Source organism: Rhinolophus sinicus, linkage group LG15, assembly GCF_036562045.2.
Source record: "Rhinolophus sinicus isolate RSC01 linkage group LG15, ASM3656204v1, whole genome shotgun sequence".
Taxonomy (NCBI): Eukaryota; Metazoa; Chordata; class Mammalia; order Chiroptera; family Rhinolophidae; genus Rhinolophus; species Rhinolophus sinicus.
The window spans coordinates 50,299,515-50,318,323 of record NC_133764.1 but is presented as its reverse complement, the minus strand read 5'-3'; the positions used below and the strand labels follow the sequence as shown (position 1 = coordinate 50,318,323).

Here is an 18,809-nt window from a genome sequence, read left to right as displayed (position 1 = left end):
CGAAGACTTGACATTTGGAAAGAATATCCAGAGAGGGGTGGGGACCAACCAGCTTGCGGAATCTCTGGGTCAGGGATATCTGAGAATGGGGTAGAGCCTGGAGCAAGTAGGTGGCAAATCTACGTCTTTAGAAACTAAGCTTTCTCTTTGAGATGCCACGCTCCTGGCCGCCGCCAAGTGGCGGTGTGCGCCCACCTCTCCGCCCGTCCACCAAGGGCACTAGAGACAGCGCAGACGTGCGCGCACCTGTTCATCCCACACTTCACGCACAAATGCGCAGGTGGTTTCATATATAGTAAGTGTATGCGTGACACTGTCATCAGAACCCGCACTCGACGCTTATCCACAGGTTGATGTTAGAGACTTCTACGCAGTGTGCAGTGGACGTCCCGGGATGATCAAGCGCCCGGCTAGGGTGCCAACCAGTCCAAGCCGCGAACCCCAGAACCCAGTTCTTCCAGCGAATCTAGACTTGAGCGCAACCCCATCCTCTCCAGACTAGTCAGCTTCCAGGTGTCTACCACTTGAGGTTTCGGAAGCCGGACAAGAGAGAGTTAATCCTATGATGTCACAGCCAGAGCTTTCCTACCCCCCCACCTACCACTTCCCGCTCCCCCATCCCTCCGGTTGAGGCTGCCTTGCAGCCCGGCTCAGCTCCCAGGGTTCTATCGGCTCTCCGGACCCTGGAACCCTTGGCCCAGGAAGAGCCCCTCGGCAGACCCCGTCCCCTTTCTGGCTTCCTTCTAAGGCCTCCCGGTGGGACTAGAAATGGAGAGGGTGGAGAGGGGTCATGAGTTCTCATTGAGTCAGGGTCCGGGTGTCTGTGCAGAAGGGCCGCTATAGCGCCCTCTAGTGCCTGCAGTGGAGGTTCGGGTCGCCAGTGACGCTGGGATCCCAGGATCACTCGGCGAATGTGGGACTCAGGAGCAGTGGCCGAACGAGGAGACCGGGAAGGGGAGGCTCGGATCTGCCCCTCCCCATACCTCGGAGAGGGCCCAACTCCCCGCCTGGAGTCACCACCCCTCTCCTCTGCTGCCTCTCGCCTCCTCCACGCCGTCCTCGGCCCCGCCCCTTATTCCCTGTCCCTCCTTCCCTTTACCTCGTCCCTCCCTCTCTCCCTCCTCCCAACACCTACTTCTCCCGACTCCCTCCCGGCGTCGCTAAGTTTCTTCGCTCGCGACCGCGCGCACTGCCGGGGCCGGGCGGGAGCAGCGCCCCCGCTGCCCTGTCCTCGCGCGCAGATCCCGGGCAGGGCCCGGGCCCCTTCGAGCCATGCTGTGCGGCAGATGGAGGTACCTCCGCCGCCGGCGCGACGAGACCCCGGTGCCGGCCCAGGTCGCAGCGCCCCTTGCGCTCCCGACCCCGCCCTCACCCCAGGACGGCGGCACCAAGAGGCCGGGGCTGCAGGCGCTGAAGAAGATGGGTCAGTGACCGGCGGGGGCGGTTCTGGTGGGCTCGGACTGTCCCTACAGCGCAGCTTGGGAGGTCTGGGGTGTTCCGGCTAGGCGTTCTAGGGCTTCCCAGGCTGCATGGGGTTGTGGGGAGTATGTTGAGATATGGAATGCCAGAACTATTCCAGCTGGGGGTCGCACCTACGGTCACCTGAGATCCCTGAGCTGGAGCGGGGGTCCCAGGATGGCCTTTGTTTCCCACCAGGAGGCGCCCGCGGGGCGTGTTGGAGTGGGAGTTTGGGCCAGGGAAGCTGATTGGGGTCCCTGAGGGCCCGAAGAGTGCAGTGGGAGACAGGGTTGGGGCGTCCTTCACCCGCCTTCCCAACACCTTGTGCCTTCTAGGGTCTGAGGGCCCCAGGGCACCCCAGGTTCTTGGCTGCCCTTAGGCGGGCGTGAGAGCTGAGGAAGGTGCTTGCCTCTTAAGCCAGCCCTCCAACCCAGCAGCCCCCACAGGGGTTGCAGCAGCAACACAGCACCGGAGGGACTGGTCTAACTGGTGAGATCATTGTCCTTGGTATCAGAAAGCCAGAGTTCCCATCTCGGATTTGGGGAAGTCCCTTGGGGCCAGGGGGATGGAACTGTAGCTTATTAAGCATCTCCCAGAGACGTGTGGCCCTGGGTAGTTACATATGTAGTACCTTTCTAAGAGGTAGATGGTACAATCACAGATGAGACTGACTCAGAGAAGTCAAGGAATTTGTCTACGACCACACAGCTAGTAAAAGGAAAAGGTGGCATGCAGGCTGTGCTCCACCACACTGCTGTTGGTACCCTCAGAGCCTGGGCAAAGTGGAACTGACTGGGTGATTGAGTGGCTTGAAAGAGGGGGTCGTATGTGTGAGAGTATTTTTAAAAATATGAAGTACTGTGAAACTGGTCTGTCAGAAAAGCTGTTGGTAGAATTGTTAATGATGGAGAGGTCAGGTATGGGTCTGAGGGAACAGAAGGACGAGGCTTCCCAGGAGACCTGTGTGAATCTTGGGGCAGAATTCAGGGGTCCCAATTGCCAGTCCTGCCTTCTCTTTGCCACTGCCCGCCCCCGGTTCTTACGTCTACCTCCACTCACTCATTCAACCTGAATTTATTGAGCACAGATTATGTTCTGAGCACTGTGTCTGGCACTCTCCTTAAGACATGACCTCTGCCTTACCCTCCATCAATCGTACACTCAACACTCATTGAATGCCTATAATATGCTCTGCCCTGGGGATTCAGCAACGAACAGAACAGACACAGTCCTGTCCCTCAGAGACCTGAGCATCAGGAAGGAGGTCAGACAATGAAGCAAAGAAACAGTACTAGGAAGGGAGGGGGCAAGATGCTGGGGAGCCAGCAAGGGCCCTGGCTGCACCCTAGAGCCAGAGACTGGAGTGAGGCAAAAGGGGAGAGGCAGGTGGGGCCAGATCTTCTAGGCCCCTCCTGTGGAGTTGTGGAATTTCTCTGGAGGGCAGGAAGGCAGGACAATCATGGCAGGAGTTGTGCTGAGTAGGGGTGGGTTGGACTAAGGCAGGGGTGAAACAGGGAGACCCATAGGAGGGAGGCCGAGGGGTCAGTTAGGCAAGCTATGGTGGGGCTCGGACGAACTTGAGCTGGTGTAGCCAAGATAGATTCCAGAACAGCCTAGGATGTAAACCAGGTTGGACTCTGCAGTCAGTGGAATTGGAAAGGCGTCTCTGGTGGGTGGCAGTGTCATTCTCTGGGCTATTGAACAGTGGTGGTTTGGAGAGAGTACGATGGTCGTTGGAGTGCCACTGAGACAGCCAAGGGCTGATGCTGGGCTAGAGCAACAGCCCCAGGAGTGAGCCGTGGACACGGGGTGGATGTCGTGGGAGGGCGAGGTGATGCCCTGCACACCTGTCTGCCTCTTCATTCCACACACGTCTGCTCAGCGCCATCAGTTGTGCCCCGGGCTGGGGCTACGCAGGTGACTAGCACGGTGCCGTGCCCTTGGGGAGCTCACAGTTAGTAGCAGAAGATATTTGCTGACGAATAATTAGAGCTAAGCCCAGGCTGAGTAAGTCTTCACGGGACCGGGCACTCTGTCATAGTGACACTGTCAGGAACGATGTGAGTGTCAGAATGTCGCCCTCCCTCCCCACCACTGCCCCGTCCAGTCGGAGTGACTGCCAAGAGAGGAATGTCTCCCTGTGGGGAATACCCCTTCCCCAGGCCTCACTGAGTCCAGGGACAGGCTGCAGATGAAACTCAGGTGTCTGGGGCCCGGCCCCTCAGGCCATCCACACCAAGGCCTGGGCCCACCACCACGGCAGCTTCCACTACCACCCAAGCCACAGCTCTTCCTGCAATAACCCTCACAGCTGTACACTGTCTTGGCCATGGCCACACCCCTGAGGCTAACAGAGAACAGATTTTATTTTAGACCAAGTCAAGAGAGAGACTAGGGCAGGGTGTGGCTCAGAGGTCAAAGGCTCAGAAGGGCCCAAGGAAAAGAAGGCCTTTAGGGCCCTACCAGGAGGAAACTGGGGGGTGGGGGGGAGGAGGGAGAAACGGCCACCCCACACAAGGGGGAGTCATTTGTGAAGCCTGGGGTCCCTCTTCTACCTCTGCCCCTGCCCCTGCCCCTGCCGACTGTGGGCTTGGCCTGCCCTCAGGAAGCCAGGAATAGTAGGAGAGTGAAGAGCCAGTAAGCACCTGAGATGGTCCAGGTGCGGTGCTGAGCCTGCATTAGCCCAGGTCCTATTTAACCCCCGAGGCCCCTCAGGGCAGGGTGCTGCTGTCCTCACATTACAGGTAAAGGGGGTGAAGCTACCAGCCAGAGTCTGCACAGTGTCTGCCTGTCTGCCGCCAAAGCCTAGTTTTTAATGATGGTTCTTTATTGCCAGAAAGAATGAATACTAATTAACATCTTTATAACACTATGCTGAGGCTTTTCACACATTAGCTCATTTAATACTCACAATCATGTGAGCCTTCTGTTACAAATGAGGAAACTGAGGTTCAGAGAGATTCAGTTATCTGAGAGAGGATGTGAACCCAGGCAATCTGGCCCCGAGTCCAACTCTTCCCCAGGGTGGCCCTGCCAGCCTCCAGGGGTATCCGGTTAAATGTGAATTTCAAATAAACAACAAATGATGCAGGACATACTTACACTAAACTATCATTTGTTGTTTATCGGCAATTCGAATTTAATTGGGCATCCTGAATCTTACCCGACAGCCCTGTCTCCCCAGATCTCCAGTCTGACTCTGTGCCCCTGATGCTCCACCCTGTCCTCAATCCTGCCAGTGAGCAGAGCACTGAGTAGGCAGAATCCTGATCCCTGCCCTCCCTAGCTTGCACACATCACCAAGTGCCACAGGGCAAGAGGGCTCTCCCCGTAGCCTGTCCAGGACGCCTCCTTCAGGGTGAGTGGGGCTGCTGTGGTTGGAGTGGGGGTCTTTAGAGCGGCCCCCAGTGCTGGCAGGTTCCTAGCCTGGTGATGGGGAGGGCTGGGCAGCCCTGCTTGCTAAGCAGGGACATGCCAGGCAGGACCAGGAGTGGGGGAGCTGGCTCCGTCATGCCTTGTGGCCCCACCCGACCTCCCCTCTTTCCTCAGCTCTGGGGAACCCTCTCCCCATGACTTCTGCCCCCAGACAGGCTTCATGCCTGTCTGGCTCTGCCAGGGAGGGTGCTGCCAACTTCATCTCACTGTCTGTCCCAGGGACAGGGGAAGCACCGCCTGCCTTTCCTGACTTTGTTGATTCTTCAAGGAATGTTATGGACTCTGGCACTGAGCTCCAAGCTCTGCTGGACTGTAGCCCTGGGTGTGGTGGCCAGCCGGGGCAAGAGGGACATGCTTGGTTCCTGAGGTACTAGGGCTGCCTGCTGGCTGCAGGATTCAGGTGGGAAGGTGTTTGGGACCTGTCATCATTGTGTGTCCCTTCCCACAGCCTCAGACCCCAGCCACCAGGAAAAGCTGCTCTTCCTCCCCTCAGCCATTGGCACAAAGCTGTCAGTTGTCACTGTTCCCTGCATGTCTCACATTCCTGCTGGAGTGCCATGTGCCCTTCCTGATTGTGTACTGGCGCACGCACGTACACACACACTGTCCATTTTCCTCCCCAAGCTGACCCACCTTCCTCCCTCCCACCAAACACACACACACACCCCAGTGCACACACCCTCTGTGTACACACCAACCTACACACATCTCAGTTGAAACCTACCACTCCTTAACACCCTGCTCTCTGCATATTACCCCTCCGTCTACAAGCCCCATGAAGACACAGCAGCTCCCCTCCTTTCCCATGCCCACTGCCAGCCTGCTCTGACCACTGACTGTGCCCTATGCAGCCCCTGCATCCATCCCTTCCTTGCGTGGTCCACACTGTCTTCAGCCTACGCACAGCTTGCCTTCTTTGAGTGGCCCACCCATGAAAAGGGTGGAATTCGGGATCAGAGGTGGACTTGGCCTTCCCCACAGCCCCTTCCAGCTCAGCCATTGAGACAGTTTCCTGTCCCTGGCTTTGGCCCCAGACCCCAGGCAGCCCACATAGCCCAGGCTGAAGATGGTAGTTGGGAAACCATGGGCCTGCCTGTTCCTCACCACCTTCTGACTGCTCTCTGGGGGCTGAGAAAAGCAGTCAGCTCAGGGAAGGTGTGTGAGCCCCAAATGACAAGAGGAACTGGGCGGGAGAAGGGCCCAGCTGGAGGCCATGGGACTTAGGACAGAGGTAGCAGAAAACCTGGGTCTGTTGTCCCTCCCGGGACACTGCCTCAGTTTCCTTCTTTATTGTCATTTATTGAGTGTGCACTGTGAGCCAGGCCCTACATGGACCACTCTATGTGCTTTAGCTCATTGGAGACACACATATTCCTGCGGTTAGGCCTCCCCGGCTCTCATGCATTCCAGCTCCTACTTCCTGTCCAGTGACCATGGACAACTTAGTCGGCCACTCTGTGCCTCTTTAACAGCTTTATTGGGAATTATTGGGAATTGGGTGAATACCATACAATTCACCCATTTAAAGTGTACATGGTTTCTTGTATGTTACATTATTAATTTTTAAAATTGTGTTAAAATATATATATAACATAAAATTGGCCATTTTAACCATTTTTAAGAGGCTAATTCAGTGGCATTCATTACATTCACAATGTTGTACTATTTCCAAAAGTTCTCCATCACCCTAAACAAACTCTGTAATCATTCAGCAGTAATTCCCCATTCTTCCCTTCCCTTGGACCCTGGTCACCTCTAATCTACTTTCGTCTCTGATTGTTTAAAATTGAAGTGTAAGTGACATATAATGTGTCTCTATAAATTTGACTGTTTTAGGTTCCTCATATAAATGGAATCATACAAAGTTTGTCACTTTGGGTTTGGCTATTTCACTTAGCATAATGTTTTCAAGGTTTATCCATATGGTAGCATAGATCAGGTTTCACTCCTTTTTATGGCTGAATAATATTCCACTGTATGGATACACCCCGTTTTGTTTATCCATCCATCAGTGGACACTTGGGTTGTTTCTACCTTTTGCGTATTGTTTGTCCTCATTTTTACTGCTATCATTTCATGATTGTTCCCCCACCTTCTCAGACAAAGCAGCCATGGTGCTGGCCCAGCCCAGCTCCAGGTTCAAGGCACAGATGGATAGAGAACCCACAGAAATCACAGGAGGCCAGCAGCTTACGCACCTGCTCTGAGCAGGTAGAACTGAGGTCAAGGAAACATCTGTGGGTTTGGCCTTGGCAGGACCTATAATGTTTACTGGGTGGCTGGGCAAAGAGTCAGGCCCTTCCCAGCACCGCTGCCCAGACTGGGCCCTCCTCCTGACCTCGTCCCCTTATCTCTGTTGGTCCTGCCCCTCCTGTCTGACACCCAAGGATCCTCATTTCCCCAGGGTTCAGAAGCTCAAGCAATGGGGAAATAGAGGCATGCAGGAATTCAGTACCTGGCCCTGCACCCTCATTCTGTTTGGCTTTTCCACTGGGGGTGTGGTTGGGGGACAGTGTGAACCAAGGGGCAGTGTGATCCAGGGGCCAGTGCCAGTTGGGTAGACAGGCGCCTTCCCCCAACAGGTTCCTGGTGGAGCAGGGGCCCCCTCAATGTGGGAACCTGTCCCAGTGGGAGGCTGGTCAAGAGATCAGGCTGCCTGTGTCCATGTCCCGTTGGTAAAAGACTCTGGAAAAAGCAGGCCCTCAGTGACTCACTTCCATTTCCGGCCTTAGTCATTTACTAGCCCCCTGCTTTTCCACCCCCACAGCTACGGACTTGGCATCAGAGGGCCGGCCAGGTCAAGGAAGGTGGCCCCACTGCACAGCCTGGTTGTCACAGGAAGGAACGGTTCCGTTTCCCACAGCTGAGAGAGGGAGGAGGGGTGGCTGCAGTTTTGATAGCCCTTCAGGTTTCCCTGAGTGCCCTGACCTCCATCCTATTATTTCTCAGGATGACAGAATTCAGAGGTTGCCTGGATATGGGGATAGAGGTCTGGGAGTCTGGTGAGTCTCTTGGCCTGGCACATGCTATGTTCCAGCTCTTTGTCTGGAAAGATGAGGGTTCCACCTCCCCTTTCTGGCTAGGGGGCACCGAGTGGACGCTGACCCTTCCAGGGGGCTACAGTCTAAACCTTGAGAAACCTTTAGAGCCATTAGGTCACAGGATGGCCCTAAGGGGAACCTTAGCCTCCTAAGGATGGTAGGCTTCTCCAACTGCCCCTGAGACCTTAATTCTCAATCACTGTCACCCTCAAGGTTACGGGTGGGGTTTTAAACACACAGATGCCGAGGCCTAGCCTACACCTGCTGGATGAGACTCTCTGGGCCGTGGGTTTTGTAACCTCCCCCAGGAGATATTGATGCACAGCCAGGATTGAGAAACCCAGGCCCACAAGGCATCTGCTCTGAACTCAGGACAGAAGTGGGCAGGGCTGGGAATAGAGTGCACTTAGTCTGTCCATCTGCCTCCCCTTTCACAAAGCACTGGCTGCGAGCCTGGCCCTGGGACAAGCACTGAGGTGAAGATACTGGACCTCATCCCTGCCTTTGGGTTTATTAAAGTCCAATGAAATTACAGTTTAGGTGAGTGTTTGTTTGTTTGAATGAAAGTAAAAAGTGTCGTTGATGGTCAGGGAGAAAGAACTCCTCTTTGAGGACAAATCAAGGAAGGCTTTCTGGAGGGGGTGATGTCTGAGCCAGACCTTGAAGGTCTCCAGTATGAGGAAGAGAAAAGAGAAAAGCTCCAAGAGAGAGTGAAAGAGGAAGGCCCAGGGATTTATACTTGATTCCTTAGATCAGAGTTTGCAATTGGGTAACCAGGGGCCTTGGGGCCACAAAGCTTAAAGCCAAACACAGTTTTGGGGGCTTGTTAAAATAAAGGAAGAGAAATCCACAGTCCTATTTCCTTTGGCTCACACAGTGGTGTTTTGGGTTTTTTGTTTGTTTATTTCAATTTGATTTAGTTGCCAACATTGAAAAATCTGGACACTTCACATACAAATCCAGATTCCGGTTCTTTGGAGGAGGGCAGCCTCCTTCCAAAGGGCGTGGTACTACAGTTTGCCTGGTTCCCACCCTTTCTATTGTCCTTGACTCATAAACCCCTGACCCCTGTTGAGGCCAATCCAAGCAGCGTGTGGCACCATCAGGATGGGCAGCATCTTGACTGAATTTTGGATTTTGTAGCAGGTACTACTGTGGTCTCCATTTTATTAATGGAGAATATGAGGTTTAGAGCAGTCACAGGTTAGTGCCACCAAGGCCATATAACTGGGAAGTGACAGAGTTGGGACTTGACTGGAACTTGACTGGAACCCTGAATTGAAATTCTCTTTCCGAAAATATTTGCAAATTATATACCTGATAAAAGGCTAATGCCCAAAATATATAAAAGACTCGTACAACTCAATAGCAAAAAAACCCCCAAACAATCCAATTAAAAAATTAGGCAGATCTGAATAGACATTTTTCGCAAGAAGACATACAGATGGCCCACAGGTACATGAAAAGATGCTCGACATTGCTCATCATCAGAGAAATGCAAATCAAACCCACAATGAGATAGCACCTCACACCTGTTAGAATGGGTATTATCAAAAAGACAAGTAATAACAAGTGTTGGTGAGGATGTGAAGAAAATAGAACCTTGTGCACTATTGGTGAGAATGTAAATTGGTGCAGCCACGGTGGAGGTTCCTCAAAAAATTAAAAATAGAATTACCATAGGACCCAGCAATCCCACTTCTGGGTATTTATCTGAAGAAAACGAAAACACCAACTCAAAAAGACATAGACACCTCCACGTTCGTTGTATAATAGCATCATTTACAACAGCCAAGTAAGTCCCAGGTGTGTCCTGAGGGCTTGCTCTGCTCTAGGGTCTCAGATGTTGCTTCTTGGTAGGGAGGAAAGGCCTGTTACGGGCCCCTCCCAGCGGGGCCTGTGAGGCACACCAAGGCCCAGGGCAAACCCAGTAATGGGTGAATGTTCCACTAAGAAGGTGCCCCCTGGCCTCCCACCCCGCAGGCCTGACCGAGGATGAGGACGTCCGCGCCATGCTGCGAGGCTCCCGGCTGTGCAAGATCCGCTCGCACACGTGGCAGAAGGAGCGGCTGTACCGCCTGCAAGAGGACGGCGCAAGCATATGGTTCCAGCGGCGCTTCCGCCGCGCACCATCGCAGCACATATGTGAGTTGGGACGAGTGGGCACCGGCGGGCTTGACAGTGCCTGGGCGGGGACAGTGCCCACCTGGCCCGCCACCTCTGACCTGCCGGCTGTGGCCGTCCCTCCCCGCAGTCTTCGTGCAGCACATCGAGGCTGTCCGCGAGGGTCACCAGTCCGAGGGCCTGCGGCGCTTCGGGGGCGCCTTCGAGCCAGCGCGCTGCCTCACCATCGCCTTCAAGGGCCGCCGCAAGAACCTGGACCTGGTGGCGCCCACGGAGGAGGAGGCGCAGCGCTGGGTACGCGGCCTGGCCAAGCTGCGCTCGTGCCTCGACGCCATGAGCCAGCGTGAGCGTCTCGACCAATATCCTGTCCCTGAGGGTGTGAGGGTGGCGGGGCCAGGTGTGGACGGAAGCTGGTCCTGTCCTTGGAGGACCTCAGGCCAAGGGGAAGTACGGCCTCGTCGTTAGGGGATCCACAGTCTGAGCCAGAGCCCCTTGTCTCCAGAATTGAGGGTGGGGACATGGCCTCTTGGCTCTGGGGAGCCCCAGTCCCATGGAGGACACCCCAGTGCTTGCTCAGGGAGCCCAAGGGCACCTACATCCGGAAGCCCCCAGAGCCAGGAGGTGGTGACATACCTGTCGGTTACCTGTTAGCTGGGGGCAGTGCCCAACCTATTGCTGGTATTTCCTGAGCACCCACACCTGGATCCACTCCTATCTGCACCGGGCAGACTCCAACCAGGACAGTAAGATGAGCTTCAAGGAGATCAAAAGCCTGCTCAGAATGGTGAACGTGGATATGAACGACATGTACGCCTACCGCCTCTTCAAGGTGGGCACCTGCCACCACTCTGACTTCTGACCTGCTTTCTGCCCTCCCCCAGCTAGCTGAGTCATCACCTTCCCTCCCCACCTAGCTTTTGTGGAGAAAGTGGCCTCTCCTGGCAGAAAGGCCACATCTGGGCCTACTTACCCTTTTGTTCTCCCCTAAGGCCAGTGGGCCAGGATGGGAGTGCTCTCCAGAGCTGCTTTCCTCACCCTCAGGAAGAGCCCATGGGCTGGGAGGACCTCAGGCCTCCCCACCTCTCCCAAGGGGGCAGCACAGCTGTCGTTTTAATTTCTCTGAGTCCACAGGGCACCCTTTGCACAGGTGACCATACATGGCTAGCACATAGGAGCACAGAGTCAGCTCACAGGCACACGAGCACACCTTCCACTGTGGCATACGTGGCACCTCTACACATGTGGGAGCACAGATGGGCACACGGGGCTGGGCTCTGCATCCATGGCCCAGTCAGAGCACATGGCAGACCCCTGTGTAGATGTTGACTCTGTGACCAGCCGGTGACACTGAAAGATAGGCGAGCCACGGCACCTGTCCCCCTGGGCCAACAACTCCACATGGCTCCTCAGTGTTTTGTTGCTCATTGACCCTGGGTGTGAACATGGGAATGTGAAGATGGGAATGTATATCCACGGGAGTGGGGGATTGTGGCACAGAGGCTCAGTTCTGCCCTTGGGTCCCCATTTTTCCTCCCACATCTTGATTCTTGGGGTAGGTCATGGTACAGAGGGTCAGGCACTGAACCCGAGAGCCCTTCCTTATCCCCTCAGCCCTGCAAGTTACCACCTGTGTGAGCTTGAGCGAGACCGAAGCCTCACTAGCTCTCAATTTCTCTACCTGTGAAATGGGGGACATCTGCCTTCCGGCCATGGTAGATGATGGGTGTGTCAGTGCAGGCCTGCTTTTCCACGGTGTCCCCTCCTCTGCGTCTCTCCCCACTGCTTTCTAGGAGTGCGACCGCTCCAACAACAAGCGGCTGGAGGGGACTGAGATTGAGGAGTTTCTGCGGCGGTTGCTGAAACGCCCGGAGTTGGAGGAGATCTTCCATCGGTACTCAGGCGAGGACCGTGTGCTGAGCGCCCCTGAGCTGCTGAAGTTCCTGGAGGACCAGGGCGAGGATGGTGCCACGCTGGCCCGCGCTCAGCAGCTCATCCAGAACTACGAGCTCAATGAGACAGGTGGGGATCTGACAGGTGGTTTGGGGTCAGCACATCCCGCATCTTGGCATCTGACAGGTCTGGGTTCCCAGCTACCGTGTTTCCCCAAAAATAAGACCTAGCCGGACCATCAGCTGTAATGTGTCTTTTGGAGCAAGAATTAATATAAGATCCGGTCTTATTTTACTATCATATAAGACCAGGTCTTATATTAATTTTTGCTCCAAAAGATGCATTAGAGCTGATGGTCCGGCTAGGTCTTATTTTCGGGGAAACACGGTAAGTGGGCTCTGCTATTACTGGCTGTGGGCACCATTTTGGGCAGGTTATCTTGCCTCTTCCAGATTCAGCTGCCACATCTGCAAAATGACACAGTAGTGTGTCTTCCTCATAGGGTCTGGCTGAAGATCGAATGGCGTGACTTTGTAGAGCCCAGTCAATAGACAGGTGCTCACCAGTATTAAGTGGAGTGAGCTCGGGGGGCATTTGGGGCTGGACATGGGGGTTCCCTATGGTGCCTGCTGCTGTCTTCTGCCCATCCCTGCAGCCAAGCAGCACCAGCTGATGACTCTGGATGGCTTCATGATGTACCTGTTGTCGCCCGAGGGGGCTGCCCTGGACCCGGCCCACACATGCGTGTTCCAGGACATGGACCAGCCCCTCGCCCACTACTTCATCTCCTCCTCCCACAATACCTATCTGACCGACTCTCAAATCGGGGGGCCCAGCAGCACCGAGGCCTATGTGAGGTACTGTCCTGGAGGAATAGTGGCGGTGGACACTTCTGGGAGCCCAGCTTGCGGGGGAGACGGGGCTCAACTCCCACTGTGGGCTTCCTGGGCCCCACCTGGCTCAGCCTGTGCCCCCCACTTGACACCTTGGCCTGTGTCTGTCTGCAGGGCCTTCGCCCAGGGATGCCGCTGTGTGGAGCTGGACTGCTGGGAGGGGCCGGGAGGGGAACCCATCATCTACCACGGCCACACACTCACCTCCAAGATCCTCTTCCGAGACGTGGTCCAGGCCGTGCGTGACCATGCCTTCACGGTGAGAACCCCCATGACCCCGCCCTGCATAGAGAGTTGCCTGTTCACCAGCTGCTGCTGGGACAGCTGGCCAATGGGGTAGGATAAAGCTGAGCGAGAGGCTCCCTTCTCCCACCCTCGTATTTAGTAAATGTATTAAAATCACAAAATCTCCAGAAGACAACCTTGGGGTAGGGAAGGACATTTTAATCATGACCCCCAAAGAGTAAGCCAGAAAAGAGAAGCTTAACTTGGTGTCTACATAAAACTCCAATCTCAGTGAAACTACACAAATCTTACAGTCAGCAAATGGTGAGGTGGGGGGAAAAGTTTGCCACCTAATGGCAATGACCATTCCTGCAGTTGCCCTCAGCCTCCCAGACAGTCCACTCTTTCTGAGGCCCCATATCTGCCCTCTGCCCTCTGTGTAAACACTGGCCCCAGCATGCGTCCGACATCCCACCGCTCACTCCCCTGCAAGAGCCCTGCCTTTGCCTGCCTGTCCCGAAGGGGCCTGGGTGTAGCAGGGGCCCTGGTTGGGAAGGGAGTGGGAGAGAACCGGTGCGTATCTCTGAGCTGCTGCTGCCCCTCCTCCCCCCGCAGCTGTCCCCATACCCTGTCATCCTATCCCTGGAGAACCACTGTGGGCTGCAGCAGCAGGCTGTCATGGCCCATCACCTCCGCACCATCCTGGGGGATATGCTGGTGACACAGGCACTGGACTCCCAGAATCCTGAAGAGCTGCCATCCCCAGAGGTGATGCTCGCAGACCCCCAGCCTGAGTGGGGAAGGGTCTGTCTGCAGTCCACCATCCACCCCTGCTCATGCCACTTCCTGGTTCAGGACCCAGCACCTCTCTCTGCCTTAACCTTCCCCTGCTCCTCCTTTCATCTGACACCTGCCACCCCATGGTCTTGTCACTCTCCTGCCCTCCTTTCTTTCTTTCTCTTTTTTTTTTTAAGATTTTGTTGGGGAAGGGGAACAGGACTTTATTGGGGAACAGTGTGTACTTCCAGGACTTTTTCCAAGTCAAGTTGTCCTTTCAATCTTAGTTGTGGAGGGCGCTGTTCAGCTCCAGGTCCAGTTGCCGTTATTAGTTGCCCTCCATTCTCGGCTAGACCCACCCCACCCTCTCACCTGGCATTCAAGAATACCTTGCATGACCTGGCCCTGACCCCTGCCTCACTGCCCAGAGTCCCTGCGAGCTCAGCCATTCCCACCTCAGGGGCCATGGTTGACACATGGTTGACATCTCCACCTGGAGCTTCCTTCCCAGCCATCTGGCTTCTCAAGTTGCCACCTGCTTAGAATTCTTGCACCACCTCCTTCCTGTGACCTTAGAAACTTCCACAGCATTCTAACCACAGGTGGTCCTGCTTCTTTTCCTCCCAAACCCCAGAGTACGGTATTTTCCCCCTTAGGACATGTATCCTTTTCTGGCTCCTTGAGAAAACTCTCCGCCTACTCCCAACCCCAAATATGCGAGGAATTATGATTCACCTTTGTGTGTGTGTAATTTGATTTATTAGCATGAAAATAAACGTACATATGGAGGGGGGGAAATCAAGCTGTACATAAGTGTAGATAATGTAAAATGAGTTTTCCTCCACTCAGGTTCACCCCCATTCTATTTTACAAGTAAGCATCTTCAACAATTGCTTGTGTATCTTTCCAGAATTTTCCCACGCATACATACCTCTGTCCATAGCTAGCTTCTCTTTCAAATGTTAAACAAAAAAGATCATGTGATTCCATGTTCTACACTCACTTCTTTCATGTGAGACCTTTTTTGAAGAGGTGCCTTCTCTTTCGATCCTGAGGTGTCTCCTTTGTTTTAACAGCTGCTGTGTTGTGTTCCGATGTTTGGCGGGACCTCGTTAGCCAGTTCCCTGTTGATGGCCTCATAGGTTGTTTTCCATCTTTCCCTATTGGAAACCACTCACCTTTGTGTCTCCTTTCCTGCCCCTCACCCCAGCCAGCCCCTCACGCAGTGGTGGTTGAGTGACTGACATAGGCCAAAGGGCTTAATCCTTCCATATTGGCCTCTGCAGCAGCTGAAGGGCCGGGTCCTGGTGAAGGGGAAGAAGCTGCCAGCTGCTCGGAGTGAGGATGGTCGAATTCTATCAGACCGGGAGGAGGAGGAAGAGGAAGAGGAAGAAGAGGGGGTGGAGGCTGCAGAGCAGAGGCGGCAGGTGAGTGGGGCGGGCTGGGCAGGTGCTTGGTATTACTGTGGAGCTTAGTGAAGGGAAAGAAGCTAAGAGGACAAGGGGCTGGAGCTGGCGGACGCCCCCGCTGAGGCTCGTCTCCCAGGCCAAGCAGATCTCCCCAGAACTGTCAGCCCTGGTCGTGTACTGCTGTGCCACCCGCCTGCGGACCCTGTGCCCTGCCTCTGCCCCACACCAGCCCTGCCAGGTCAGCTCTCTCAGCGAGCGCAAGGCCAAGAAGCTCATCCGAGAGGCAGGTAGGACATCGGGCGTCTGGGGGCCTGCAGGCTCCTGGTGGGAACGTATCTTGCAGTTGGTCTGGAAAGGAGATGGAGAGGGCTTTGTGGGCAGTAAAGAGGCAGGAGGACCCCAGAGAGGGGTCAGGGTATGAGTGCCCAGCACATGCCCAGCACTAGGCTGGGCATGCCTGGAGGGGAGGCCCAGGGGGGAGCCAGGCTGCTGTCTGCCTTCCCTGGGAGCTCAGCCCAGTACTGGGGCCAGACATCGCTGGGTAATTATGATGCGGGGTGATCAGCTGGGCCATGATAGGAGCTGGGGGAGCCCAGCAGAAGGGGGTGAGCTCAGAAAGGACTCCTGAGCAGATGATACCTGAAAAGACACCTGACAGAAGTATGAGGAAGCAGCACCCGGGTGACAAAAGGGAGGGATATCCAGACAGGAGGAGCAGGTTGCAGACATGACATACAGGAAGGGTTTCAGGAGCCCAGTGTGACTGGAGGCTGCATCTGAGACGAGTGATGATAGACAGGGAATGAATGTCAGCTTGGGGCTGGTGTTCCATGCACTGAGTCGGGAATGTGGGGATTTGGGGCTGTGGGAGGGGTCCCCGCTCCTTCCTGCACTCGGCAACCTCCTCTGAGGTCCTCCCACCCCCTGGGTCAGACAGAGGAGCTGGGGCAGGGGTGGCTGGGGATGGGAATTCAGCCTCTGTTCCCAGCTTGTCTCTGCAGCTGGGGGAGGGGTTACAGGCCGTGGCACTGGGAGAGGGGAGCTCAGCAGTCTGTCACAGTCCAGTGTACTCTCCCCCAGGGAACAGCTTTGTGAGGCACAATACCCGCCAGCTGACCCGTGTCTACCCACTGGGGCTGCGGATGAACTCGGCCAACTACAGTCCCCAGGACATGTGGAATTCAGGCTGTCAGCTGGGTGAGTGGGGCAGCAGAGCAGGGTGCTGCTTTGTGGGGTGGCCTCTGGGGCGTCATGGGAGGCCCTAGCAGTGATGGGGCCACACAGCTTTCCAGAGGTAGAAAAAAGCATTTTGTTGATAAGAATTATTATTAGAATTGTTAGCAGGGTACATGGGGAAACAAACTAGGCTCGTTTGTTTTTGACAGTGTAAAAGTCTCACATTTTTTACGAAGGTAGAAGTTAAAACCCCCACCCCTGACACACGCATGCACACAGCCCCCTGGCAGTCCCACACTGAGGGACTGGGTATGTGGCGTGGGGCTGGGCAGTCCCACGCCAAGGGTAGGGCATGTGGTCCCCTTGGGGGTAGGCATGGAAACCCCAAGCCCCTCAGGCCCTGGCTCTGGCTCTGGCCCAGGCCTGTCCCTGAAGGCGGGGGCTTCTCCATGTCCCATCCAGCACCCCCACTCCAGCCTGAAGGGATATCCAGTGACAGTGCAGTCTGGATCTCCTGGCTGCCATGACCCCCCCTCCCCAAGCCATGGTGGGAGGGCAGCATTACCCACACAGTAGGACCCAGGGCCCTCTGTAGAGAGGAACTGAGCCCCCTGCCCACAGGTCTGTCTGGGGGAGAGGGCAGTGTGAGACCCCTGAAACCATGCAGTGAGGAGAGGGCCACCAAGAGCCCCTGTTCTGACCCGACTGTGTCCACAGTGGCCCTGAACTTCCAGACACCAGGCTACGAGATGGACCTCAATGCTGGGCGCTTCCTCGTCAACGGGCAGTGTGGCTACATCTTGAAACCTGCCTGCCTGCGGCAGCCCCACACCAGCTTTGACCCTGAGTGCCCCGGACTGCCCAGAACTACTCTCACCATCCAGGTCAGCAGCCTGGACCAAGCCCTACCCGCGCTCAGAGCTGGTGCTGGAGGTTCCAGTCCACGGGGTGCCAGCCTGAAGTGGAGGAAGACGCGGAGGCTTGGGGTCGGCTTGGTGGGGGGGCCGTCTGGGTGTCTCACGTGGGGAGGGTGAGTGCTGAGGGCAAGGCGTGTCCTGCCCTGGTGAGGGCCAGGCTGAAGCTCAGCTTTGTCCCCCACAGGTGCTGACTGCACAGCAGCTGCCCAAGCTGAATGCCGAGAAGCCCAACTCCATCGTGGACCCCCTGGTGCGTGTTGAGATCCACGGGGTGCCTGCAGACTGTGCTCGAAAGGAGACCAACTACGTTCTCAACAACGGTGGGTGGGCCTGCTGGGGGAGGTGGGGGGCACATAGCAGAGAATGCAGGGAGACACGGGCCAGCTGGCTCTAACTGCCCTGCCTGTGCCCTAGGCTTCAACCCCTGCTGGAGGCAGACCCTGCAGTTCCAGTTGCGGGCTCCGGAGCTGGTGCTGGTCCGGTTTGTGGTGGAAGATTATGACACTACCTCCCCCAATGACTTTGTGGGCCAGTTTACGCTGCCTCTCAACAGCCTGAAGCAAGGTTGGTGGGGTTGGTGGGGATGGAAAGGACGGGGTCCGAGCCCCAAAGCCCTGTTCACCTGGCCGTGAATTTCCCAGGAGGGCCTGCCCTGAGCCAAGCTGGGGCCCAGCCCCTGGGGTGGGATGTGGGCTGTGCCCTGCACAATCTGGGTCCTGCAAGGTGGTGGGCAGCAAACCTGAAGCCTGGCTCCTCTCCCCACAGGGTACCGCCACATTCACCTGCTTTCCAAGGACGGGGCCTCTCTGTCACCAGCCACGCTCTTCGTCCACATCCACATCCAGCACTCCTGAGGGCGACGGCTCCACCCTGGGCTTCTGCGGGTGTAGTCTGCGGCGCCCCGTGGCAGAGGCTCTCTTCTCCTCTGGAGGGGCGGCGTGAGCCCGTCCAGCCTGCCCATCCTGACAGCTCGCCAGGCTCAGCGCCTCCTAAAGGACAGGTGGTTGACCTTTCCTCTGCAACCCTGAGACCTGGAAACGGCGCCAGCTCAAGTCCTTGGCCCCCCCTCACTCATCCTGGCTTATGAAGAGACAGGCCTACTGCTGCCAAGAGACTTGGGGAGCAGGACATGAGCCCTCAGCACCTCTGCCCCCGCTGAAGGACTCGAGCCACACCCCTGGCTCCCCCACCCAGACATTGGCCAGCCCCCGTAAGGCCCTTCTGCCTCCCAGATTTTCTTGACCTCTCTTCCCTTGTTAAAGCAAGAAGGGAGAGCTGAGGCTGGGAGCCCTGAGGACACCGGAAGCCGGCTTTTATCTCACGACAGAAGAGTCCTGGAGAGGATAGAACATGACTATTTTAAAAAATAAAGAAGCAAGTTTAGTACTGCCAACCCCTGACCCCCTCTGATGATATACCCAGGCTTGCGAGGAGGGACGGGCAGAGGGAGTCCCTTGGGCCTCT

At 55.9% G+C, this 18,809-nt stretch overlaps 1 protein-coding gene across 1 annotated transcript; it reads left to right on the top strand.

The window, feature by feature from the left end:
* Positions 1–630: 630 nt before the first annotated feature.
* Positions 631–18,738, top strand: PLCD3 (phospholipase C delta 3). Its single transcript, XM_019752205.2, has 15 exons — positions 631–1,423; positions 9,918–10,079; positions 10,189–10,417; positions 10,758–10,887; positions 11,849–12,077; positions 12,604–12,805; positions 12,956–13,100; positions 13,682–13,834; positions 15,130–15,270; positions 15,389–15,539; positions 16,333–16,449; positions 17,146–17,312; positions 17,530–17,665; positions 17,760–17,909; positions 18,111–18,738. Exons 1-15 carry the CDS (start codon positions 1,273–1,275, stop codon positions 18,197–18,199), a joined length of 2,352 nt encoding a protein of 783 aa, XP_019607764.2. The 5' UTR covers positions 631–1,272; the 3' UTR covers positions 18,200–18,738.
* Positions 18,739–18,809: the final 71 nt, after the last annotated feature.

Excerpts from the sequence above, each read along its gene's own strand:
- PLCD3 (XM_019752205.2), top strand. The coding sequence starts at position 1,273 with ATGCTGTGCGGCAGATGGAGGTACCTCCGCCGCCGGCGCGACGAGACC. Across the intron at positions 10,418-10,757 it reads CAGCGTGAGCGTCTCGACCA|CTGGATCCACTCCTATCTGC; the intron begins ATATCCTGTCCC and ends GAGCACCCACAC. Across the intron at positions 15,540-16,332 it reads GAAGCTCATCCGAGAGGCAG|GGAACAGCTTTGTGAGGCAC; the intron begins GTAGGACATCGG and ends ACTCTCCCCCAG.